The 11303-nt window shown below is 44.2% G+C and overlaps 1 protein-coding gene across 1 annotated transcript in view; it reads right to left on the bottom strand.

Moving 5' to 3' along the window:
• Nucleotides 1–11182, bottom strand: part of Txndc12 (thioredoxin domain containing 12) — a 28031-nt gene extending 16849 nt beyond the window's left edge. Inside the window, exons 1-2 of the mRNA XM_021200230.2 lie at nt 10949–11182; nt 231–291 (exon numbers count right to left, since the gene is read on the bottom strand). Coding sequence (XP_021055889.1) covers nt 231–291; nt 10949–11039 — 152 coding nt within the window. The 5' untranslated portion in view covers nt 11040–11182. The remainder of the gene's footprint in view (nt 1–230; nt 292–10948) is intronic.
• Nucleotides 11183–11303: the final 121 nt, after the last annotated feature.

The raw sequence follows: 11303 nt of genomic DNA, 5'->3' as shown, positions 1-11303 counted from the left end.
TTGGCTGTCCTGGAACTCACTCTGTAGACCAGGCTGGCCTCGAACTCAGAAATCCGCCTGCCTCTGCCTCCTGAGTGCTGGGATTAAAGGCATGCGCCACCACGCCCGGCCCCTGAATTTTTGTTATCAGGAAACTTATATAGTTCTTATGGGGCCCTTCAACTGAGAGCAATACTAAGGTACTGGCTAGAAAGCTTTGTCACTATAGACATCCCAACCATGTTTGATACCTTGCCGCTGCTTCCTTCTTCCCATCTTCGAGAGTCCTCCAGTGAATGTGATCTCCAAAACCTAGAAGGAAAGAGCCGTATAAACATCCAGAAAACACACAAGCAAGGAAGGAAACATGCGTGTAATATATCCATGAACAGAAAAAAAAAATGTTTCCCCTCTGCTAAGAGCCTGGTGTTCAATGGCCAGCTTCACCATTTTCTGGTCTGTTTTCATACCTCTAAACGGGAGAACACCATTTCATTAGTGATTATTAAGGAGCTTAAGTAATGAGTCCTATGTGAACTACCACACTATGCCAACAATACGGTGAGAATGAATGAGGCTGTCTTACACAGTGATCAGAGAACATCATCACTGAAATGACCGGTAGTGCAGCTTCAGACCCACAAAAACATGGATCTGTAACTCCACTTCCCATTAAGGCTGTGGAGTTTTGAATGAAGCCATCTAAGTCCTGGTTCATCATCTATAAAATTAAGACACTAATTTCCACCTCAGAATACTGGTACAAGAAACTAATAAATGAGGCCAGGTCATTAACTGTCATTATTCCCACAGTTCAGCCAGAATGGTCTTTTCCATTTTAGAACTACATTTGTTCTTGTATGTGGGTGTGCATATGCTACAGTCTCCACACAGAAATCAGAGGACAACTTTCAAGAGCCAGCCCTCTCACCCAGCCGTGACGGCACATGCCTTTAATCCCAGCACTCAGGAGGCATAGGCAGGAGAATCTCTGTGAGTTCAAGGCCAGTCTGGTCTACAGAGCTAGTTCCAGAACAGCCAGGGCTACACAAAGAAACCTGTCTCAAAAAAAAAAAAAACAAACACAAACAAACAAACAAACAAAACACCAAAAAAGAGCCAGCCCTCTCTTTCCACTGTGTGAGCCCAGAGTTAAGCTCTGGTGGGTGAGATCTGTGGCAAGCTCCTTTTCTCATTGACACAGCGGCGTGGCCTGGCACAATCTCTTTCAATTATATCACTGCTTAATAAGAAACATTTCAGAGGCTATCCAGTGACCCCAGGATAAAAGGTCAACCCTAGAAGGAGCCCTTACAAAGGCTTCAATGAGAAAATTACACATGGCTGGATGTGGTGACAAACACCCTTAGTCCTAGCATACCAAGGCCAGCCTGGTCTACAGAGAGTAACAGGAGAGCTAGGGCTACAAGGAAGAACGTGTCATAAAAACACAAACAAATAAACAAGCAAACAACAAACAAACAAACCCACTCTGCCCACTTCAGCAACCCCACTCCAGAGTTTTTTGTAAGACTGAAGACACAGGAGTGCTCTGCCCCTCTGTGCTGTGCTGTCCTCTCCCCTGAGGGCTCCACCTCTACCTTGTTCCCCACTCTCACACTCAGGTATGAATAATCCCGGAGGGCATTTCTTCTGATAGGGGCCTCCCCTCAAACCACTCCATTCTAGTCCCAACACCACACTTCCCAGACAGAATCTTCAGACATTAGCGTGTCCTTTCCCTTACTCCAAGGAGAATTCTCTAAGCGCTGGGCCCAAACCTCTTGTATCTTTCCCTGCTTCCCTAGCACTTAGCAATTCACACGACTACTCCAAGTAGTCCATAGAGTGCTTGAAATCTGAGACCAAATCACATAATCTTATGTTATATCCAGAAAAATTGATTTATTCTTTCTAAATTTCATTATGTGTATGCATGTATGTATGTATGTATGTATGTGTGTGTGTGTGTGTATAATCCTTTTATCTTTTTCCCCTTTCACTGAGGTCTTTCTAATAAATCTTCCTATTTTCTTGTGTATGTGGCTATGTAACTAGGGTTGCTTGCATGAGCCTGGCTGTATGGGAGAATGTCTAATAGGTTTTTTTCTGTCGATGTAATAAGCCAATTCAAGCTAAATTAAAAGTATAAAAGCAAGTTTATTGGGGGCAGCTCTGGGGGTGGGTTCACTGGTCTCAGAGAACAAAGTCAGGAGAAGAGAGAGAGAGAGAGAGAGAGAGAGAGAGAGAGAGAGAGAGAGAGAGAGAGCGCACTGAGGTGGCTGAGGTTTATCTAGGTACACTCCTGGTGTACCTAGAGGCAGCAGATGATTAACTAAGCAGTAGCTAGGTCCCTGAGAGCAGGCCAGTGGAACTGCCTGTATATTAACAGGGTTAGAGCCAGGGGTTCTAGGTTTGGAGACTAACATTATCTACTTGAGCATTATTACTAGTAGCTACACCACTGAGGAATGACTCCTTCTCCAGAAACCATTCATTAAGTTATATACCTACTGAGCATGGCAAACACTGCAACAGGCAGTTTTATCCTTTTATCCTCCTTCCCCTGGCTAAACCATAGATTACATTCCTAAAGCGGGTTCCCCAGGCTGCTTCCCTTAAGTGGCTACTCCCTTCTCCTCCTTCAGCTATCAAAGTATTTAAATCAAGTAATCCCAGGCCCCCTCCAGGCTACTTAACTAACAATCACCGCAAACCACCCCGCCTAGTCCCGGCTTCTCCTTCTCTCTTTATAAACTGCCTTTTGTCTATGGCCTTTGTGTCCTCACAATCCGGAAGCAGTCCTTTGTCCCTCCAGGGCGAGCACCTCCCCTGCCTTGCCCTTTTCTCTCCACCTAGTTCTCATCTCCTTCCCGTAATTTCTCGAATTCCACCCTTTGTCCCTCTGGGGCGAATAAATTCCTCTGTGCTGAGGGTGTGCCCAGGGCCAGTTCTGGTCCTTTTACCTATAGCTCCTCAGGGTGGATGAGGGCCTTGTGAAACCCTTGTGCAGGTAGCCACAGTTGCTGTGAGTTCATGGTACAACAGCTAGGTCACATCCAGACAACAGTCATTCACAGCACTCCTTCCTATCCTCCGGATTTTACTCTTTTTGCCACCTCTTCTATGATATTCCTTATATCTGTTATTATTATATGTGTACAGCATATTATACAAGCCAACTCGGGTTACCTTAACAACAATTCCTCTCTCTATATCTTTTCAGAACTCAAATAGGTATAGTAATTGTCTCTCAAAAGGTAACTACTAAATAGCAAACAAAATACAAAAATGTTGACAGTCTTAGGGTATGAACATCAGTATGAAGTAGCTTTTACTTTTCTTTTTTTTTTTTTTTTTTGTTTAATTATTTTTTTTTTTGGAAAATGAAAAATGCAATACTCCAAACTCACTTGGTAGACCAGGCTGGCCTCGAACTCAGAAATCCACCTGCCTCTGCCTCCCGAGTGCTGGGATTAAAGGCGTGCGCCACCACGCCTGGCGCTTTTACTTTTCTTTACAGTTGAGGCTCCAAGAAGCCAATCAGCTCTATCAGGTCTTCTCGATGCTAAAAACCGACCTGCATTTAACATCCAACCTTGTGCCTTTCTTCCCTCCCTCCCTGCCTGTTTGTTTTTCAAGAGCTGGTTTCTTTGTGTAGCCCTGGCTGTCCTGGAACTTGCTCTGTAGACCAGGCAGAGATCCGCCTGCCTCTGCCTCCTGAGTGCTAGGATTAAAGGCAAAGTGCCACCACAGCCTGACACTTTATGCTTTTTCAATCACTATATTTGTCTTTCAGAAATTTATTTCCCCCACACGAATTAAAATCTAATTGTTATCGGTGTTCTCCCAAAGGAAAATAAAAGCTCCCTCCTGTTAACACACAGGAGCGGCGTCCAAACCAACCACCGCCACGTTTCAATCTCAAACAGCACAGGCTGCTAGCCAGTGGAGAGCTGGTGTCATTTACCTAAGGCCCAACGTTTGATCCTGAAGAGTGAATAACGACAGGGTGACGCTGGGAGGATGCTGGGAGACTGGAAGGTGCTCAACATGTCTGTCATCACTTTACTCACAGGCCTCAAACCTGGACAACTGGCCATGCTAAAGAGCCTGAGAAACCCACCCACAAAACAATGGAATCCCAGAGAAGCAGACTTTCAGAGTAGACTCACTGCGATAACAGAAATCCCTCCACAAACACAAAGGAAACCAACGTCAGAGGAATAAGCAAAGGTGAGGTCACACACCCCAAAAGTAAACATCTGCTATCAGGTGGCAAACTGGAGACAGCCTGAGACTCTCCGTTAAGCCACTAGAGAAAACTAGAGGGATTCAGGTCCCCAGTGCAGCTCACTCCCCAAACCTTCCTAGGGGGAAGCATTCCCCATGTTAGGACTCCAAGGTAGTTCATGATGAATAATTACTGTGCGATCACCACCACAGAGCCACAAACTGCTAACAACAACAACAAAACAATCAAAGTCAGAAAGAAGATCATCAGAAGCAACAGAATTAGACCACGAGGGCTTTAGGTACCAGGCTCAACAACTGCAGAATTAAAAAAACAAACGAAACTACGTTTGATGTGTTTAGAGAAATATCACATCCATTCATGGAATCACAAATTAAACTGTCAAATCTAAACCAGGAAAGGTGGCACACATTTGTAATCCCATCATTCAAGAAGTGGAGACAAGAGGAGCTTAAGTTTAGGGTTATGCTTTGAGTCATACTAAGTTTTTGAGTTTTGAGGCTAGCCTGGGACTTACTCAATTCTGTTCCAAAATCAAACAACAAAACAAGCAAAAGCAAGGGCAGCGGAGGGATCTGAGGCAGTAAAGTGCAGGCATGAGGACCTGAGTGTGTGCCCCAGAACCCACCTACCATGGGCTGGGGGGATACCAGCAAGCTATTTTCTGACACTGAGGCACACTGACAGATGAACTGTGCACATCCCTGTAGATGTTGAAGTTCTAATCTTCAGGACTTCACAGTATGGCTGTGTTTGAGGATGTGGTCTTTAAAGAGGTAATAAAATTGGCTGGGATTCTTTTTCTTTCTTCCCTTAAAGAACAAACAAACAAAAAACAAACGAACAAAACGGTGCTTTGCTTGCATGTCTGAGGGCATCAGAAGCCCAAAAACTGGGATTACAGACAAGTGTGAATTGCCATGTGGGTTCAGGTCCTCTGGAAGAACAACCAATACTCTTAACCACTGAGCCATCTCTCCAGCCCAAAGGTTTTTGTTTTTTTCAAGACAGGGTTTCTCTGTGTAGCCCTGGAAGTCCTGAAACTCCCTCTGTAGACCAAGCTGGCCTAAGCTGCCTCAGCTTCCCAAATGCTGGGATTAAAGGAATGCGCCACCGCCCCCTCCTCCCCCACCCTAATACCCAAAGGAAGACCCTGTTAACACAGCAAGAGAAGATAGCCACCAACAAGCAGAAAACAATCCTGTCAACATCTTTTTCGAGACAGGGTTTCTCTGTGCAGTCCTGGCTGTCCTGGAACTCACTCTGTAGACCAGGCTGGCCTCGAACTCAGAAATCCGCCTGCCTCTGCCTCCTAAGTGTTATTTCAAGTCTTTAGAATCATCAAAACAAAAACTTCTGTTGTTTAAGCCAACCAATCTAATGCTAAGGAGACGTCTCAGTCTGTAAAATATTTGCTACACAGGCACGACAATTCAAGTTCCAGCTCCAGAATCCATGCAAAAAGCTGGGGCTGATGATGTGCACATGCAGTTCAAGCACTGGGAAGCAGACACAAGGAGCATCCCCAGCCCAGAGTTCACTAACAGCAGGCCTAGCCTGGTCCCAGTGAACGCCTCAAACACAGGGAGATGGCCCTCTGAAAAACAATGCCTGTGGTGGACCTCCACACACACATGCATACACAAATAAGTACATAAAGACCAATAGAACCTCATGCAATCTATAGTACTTATTAAAGTAGTTCTAGCAAACTAATAATGTCATTATATTTGCCAGAATGAACAAAATATATATTAAGAGTGAACTGGAGCTGGGCGTGGTGGCGCACGCCTTTAATCCTGGCACTTGAGAGGCAGAGGCAGGCAGATTTCTGAGTTTGAGGCTAGCCTGGTCTACAAAGTGAATTCCAGGACAGCCAAGGTTATACAGAAACCCTGTCTCGAAAAACAAACAAACAAACAAACAAAAAAACTGAACTGGAATATAAACTGGAGGTCTTTGTTAGTAAATGTGTCAACACTGGCTCATCAAATATAACAGTCTACATTAACATAAGATGCTAATAAGTAGGGAAGAGGGTCTGGAGAGATGGCTCAGTGGTTAAGAGCACTGACTGCTCTTCCAGATGTCCTGAGTTCAATTCCCACCAACCACATGGTGACTCACAACCATCTGTAATGGGATCTGATGCCCTCTTCTAGTTCACATTAAATAAATAAATAAATCTTACAAAATAAATAAATAAAAGTGGGGAAAGGACATCTATGTAAACTCTTATTTTCTGCTCTTTTTAATGTGTATCTATCTGCAGGTGTGTGCATGATCTGTGCATGTGGGAGCATGTGCCACGGTACATGTGCAGAGGTCAGAGAAAAGCTTTTTGGAGTGAATTCCCTCTTACTTTTGTTTTGGTTTGAGGCATCAAACATAAGTGGACACACTTGTGCAGCAAGTGCTTCTATGCGTTGAGCCATCTCTCAGGCCCCTTTTTTGTTTGCTCAATTTTTCCACAGACATAAAAATTGTTCTAAAAGTAAGGTCTATTGTTTGTTTGTTTGTTTTTAAAGCATCAATGGAGAGGTTAAAATAGCAGCAACCTATAGACAGGCAAAGTTCGCCTCTCCTGAATGTACCAGAGATGCAGAGAGATGGAGAACAGAAGAGCTTATGATAATTATGAGAAATAGTAATGGTAATGGTGTGGGTTTTTTGTTGTTTTTTGTATTCTCTGTGTAGCCCTGGCTGTCCCAGAACTCACTCTATAGACCAGGCTGGCATCTAACTCAGAGACCTATCTACTTCTGCCTTCTGAGTGCCGGGACTAAAGGCATCACCATTGCCATCTGGCTGGATTGTTTTTTAAGCAGAGTAGTTTTTAAAATGTGTTTACAGGTATTAATTAATTTATGTATCCTCAGAATAACCTTATGATATGCTAACTCGATCCTTCCTCCTTACAGATAAGGAAACAGAAGTTAAAGAGCTTGCCTGTGAGAGCAGAACTGGAAAGGCGGTGGTTGCTTTATAGTTAAAACCATTCCCTACAGTTTGCTAGCTCACTAACAATGGTTAAAGATGCAGGAATGGAGGAGCGCACCTTGAGAACGCTGACTTTAGCTCTAGAACACCCATAGGGGCTGGGGGACTGCTTTGTTTTTGCTTCTCCCTTTCCTCTTGAAAGATAACTTAGACAGGTAGTTTTAAGCAGCTATTCTCCTGGCCAGGGCAGCACGGAACCTCTGCAGACAGTTCAGTTTCCTAAGGTGTCGTCTGCAAGGTAGTTTATGCCAGCCATCTGCAAAGGAAGCTAAAGGTTCCCACGTCAACAGCTCTTTTTTTTTCCCACCTAAGAAGATGTTTAAAACAGGAAAAGCCAGTTCTAAACACAGTATTTATGTCAGTGTCCAAGTTCTTCTTCCTAAAGATTATTTTAAAGACAACAGAAAAGAGTCACCCCAGGCTCCAGATGGTGAAGCCTAAATAAGGAAAGGTCAAATATCAGAGCTGGCAGCCAGGCCTGAGTTAGGCAACACTGTACCTGGAAGGTAGAGTAACAGTGTAGCCGAGTGATGTCTCTGTCAGAAGGCAGCCTTTCTACCATCTGTGCAAATGTAAATATAGCTAACAAAAATATCTGTCACATGAAGTGACTATGGCTGTAAAGGGGACATGGAGCGTAAGTGTTTCTGTGCCAGCTTTGAATTCCAGAGACTGAAGTCATCTATTTCTATTACAGGCGGGAGAGCACATGAATGGCCTCTTTCTAGATTCTGCACTGGAGGCCAGAGTGGTGCACTGGGTAAAGACATGGGCTGGGGATTCATCTTCCTGCTCTCGACTTACTAGTTAACTTCTAATGTTTCATTTCAAATTCTTCATCTGTGAAATGGGATGATAATAAAAATATTACCCACCTCATAGTTACTACGTATGAAAAAATATGCAGATCAGTGCCTGGAAGCTAGCAGAGAGGAGGTAAATGTCAGTGCTCACACTTCTTTCCAGGTGAGGAAGTTTAAGTTTCTAGTCTACTGAGAATAATGAACGTTTTTCCGACACCAGAATGTTAGAGCTGTAAAGCCCTTAGGACACATTTCTAGTTCAAGTCTCAATAAATGGTCACCTGGGAAGACCATTGCTGGCTAAATGGCCTGGCCAAGATTAAAATCTAGGCCTAATAATTCCAGTCTAGTGCACACTATTCCACACCAGAGTGCTTCCTCTTCATAATGAAAACTGTTGGGGGGGGGGGAGGATACTCATTGTTTCCTCTCTGCAAACCACCAAGGAATCTTCTGGAAAGAGCTGGAGGAGCTCTTTAGACATTTTGGAAGAAACAACACTATCAAAATTTTCAGGAATTCCTACTTCAGGCAGCACAGCACTTTTTACCTTTCTTAGGTGGGATGAGTGTATTTCTTATGTCCAAAGAATTTATACATAAACAATACACAAAACACTTGAAATAATATTAATTCCTTTCAGAAACAAGCAAGTCATCCTCAATGGAGGAAATAATAAAATTTCTCTTACTAGATATTTTTCAAGTGTGTGACAGTATTCGTCTTTTGCTTTTTCATTGGATTATCACAAACTAGCTCTTCCACTTGAGTTCCTGGAACCCACAGAGATCCTCTAGCCTGCTTCTACCTCCAGGCCTGGGATTCAAGGCTTCAATATATTTTGGAGTTGTTTATTAGGCAATGATGCTAACTAACTGAACAACACAACACGTCATCATGTTACATGCATTCAACAGTCGATTGAGCAGGGTATGTTTCGTGTTGACTGTCTGAGGTAACAATCACACCCATTTTGCAGCTGAGGGACAGAGGCTATGAGAGATTTAAGCTGCTTGTCATAGGCATCTCATCTGGTCACTGGCAGAACACATTGAAACTCAGCTCTGCATACACCCTAGCACTCCAGTCTCCCTCTGTACATACAATTCTATTCTAAATACACAGCGGCCTGTTTTACAATAGGATCATCAGGATTTGGAACATTTTGACCTAATAGGACCCACTGTGCAGTTTTCAGCACTTCCTTCATAGGCAGAAACCCACACATCACCTTAGAAAAACTTCTTTCTCAAAAGAAAAGAGAAAGAAAAGCTTTTTCTCACCCTCCTGATTCAAGTAAATGCCAGGTCCCTTACTTACCCTCTTCAGTCTTTGTACTTCCCAGTCTACCACAGTATTATATAAGCTGAAATTCTTTTATTAATCTGTCATAGATCTATCCTATTTCACTCTGACTTAAATATACACCCAATGAAAGCAAGAACCTTGTTTGTTCTCTTCATTGTCATGTCTCTAGTACCTGAGTCAATGATCAAAACATGGTTGATGATCAAAAATCAATACTGAACTGAGGTGACTCACTGAATTTCCACTCAGTCTCATTGCCCACCAATGAATGTAAAAATAAAAAGCACTAAAAACAAACAAACAGCCGGGCAGTGGTGGCCCACACCTTTAATCCCAGCACTTTGGAGGTAGAGGCAGGAGGATTTCTGAGTTCGAGGTCTGCCTGGTCTACAGAGTGAGTTCCAGAACAGCCAGGGCTACACAGAGAAACCCTGTCTTGAAAAAACCAACCAACCAATCAACCAACCAACCAACCAACCAGGGGCTGGAGAAATGGACCAGTGAAAAGAACCTGTTGCTCTTCAGTGGACTCAAGTTCAATTCCCACGTTAGAGGCAGCTCAAAAGTGCCTGCAACTCCAGTTTGAGGGGGATTGACACCCTTTTCTGGCCTCCTCAGGCCACCCATTTAGCTACACACACACACACACACACACACACACACACACACACACACACGTACGTGCGGCTCCTCTAGCCTAAATGGTGAACTCAAATTCAATGAGGTTGTTTCATAAGGTGGAGAACAAGCAGAAGAGGAAAACACTCAACATCCTCCTATGGCCTAGTCATGTGTGTGGTGTACCAGAAAACAGGGGGGCACACCACCAGCATTAGAAAAATCCCATACAGTAAGGTTATAACACAAAATATCCAAGGCAGGGCTGGAATCCATTAATAACTCAACCAGTTAGTCAGCTGCCAAAAAAATAAAATAAAAAAGAACTGATAAGAAGGTATTCAAGTTTAGAAATAGAGGTAGATAGGTAATACACGGAGTTGGGGGTCCATACTTCATAACCACGGATGCATCACTCTAAAGAAATCAGTTTCTTCCAACACACTAGCTGAGCCACACCAAAACCAACTGTTGGTGACCTAGGAAAAGGTCTACCTTTCATTTGCGCTTTCTTCTGCATCTCTTGGGGGGATAGGGAACCGGGTCTTGGGGGGGTACGGGGGAATGTGGTGAGGAATCTTCAGACTCAAGCGACCATCACAGGTCACCAGCTACCCTTTTTCTTTTGACAGAAAGGTGACGGTTCCTGAGGACTTCCCAAGCGACCTATTTCTTCTGGCGGGAAGGTGACGGTTCCTGGAGGCGTCCCAAGCGCCTAACATGACACATGAATGGACTCTTAAACAACCTAGTCCTAATTTAAGGGCCATATTTCCCAAACCCAAGAATTAAGAGCGCCCTCAAGTACAACTTCCTTCTCTTAAACCCTCTCCCGGACCTGGTACTCCTGACCCCAAGAAATCCCCCAAAGCAGTTGGGGAAGGTAAAGAGGAATCTAAAGTGGCCTAAGATACAGTGAGAAAAGAAAGTGCTAAGACAAGAAGGCCCGGGGTCCGTAAAAATTACGGTAAGAATGAGGTCTGACCCTTTCCAAGCCCAGTGCGTCCGTCTGAAGAAGTGATGAGGAGCAGGAAACTGAAGCTCAGCAAACAGGTGGCCCCGAAACGAAGCGACATCTCCACGGTGGTAGTTGCACAGAGCCACCGGATTGAGGGAACACAGGATTTCCAGCAGAAGCTCCGCTCTGCCCCCTTACCGCCGCTCAGCCCAACCCCTCGGATTCCCAGATTTTTTTTCTCGCCAAACACTGAAGGAAGTGATGTTAGACGGATGTGGGCGGTGCCTCGAGGGTCCGCTTTGGAATGGAGTAAGTTTAAAGGTGCAGATCACGTAGAAGGATGGGGGAGTACATCTCGAGTTTGCTTTCCCGAAGTCCTTGA

The sequence above is a fragment of the Mus pahari genome, chromosome 6 (genome assembly GCF_900095145.1).
Source record: "Mus pahari chromosome 6, PAHARI_EIJ_v1.1, whole genome shotgun sequence".
In the NCBI taxonomy this organism is placed as follows: Eukaryota; Metazoa; Chordata; class Mammalia; order Rodentia; family Muridae; genus Mus; species Mus pahari.
Note: the sequence above shows the minus strand (reverse complement) of the source record. Positions and strands in the feature narration are given on the sequence as shown.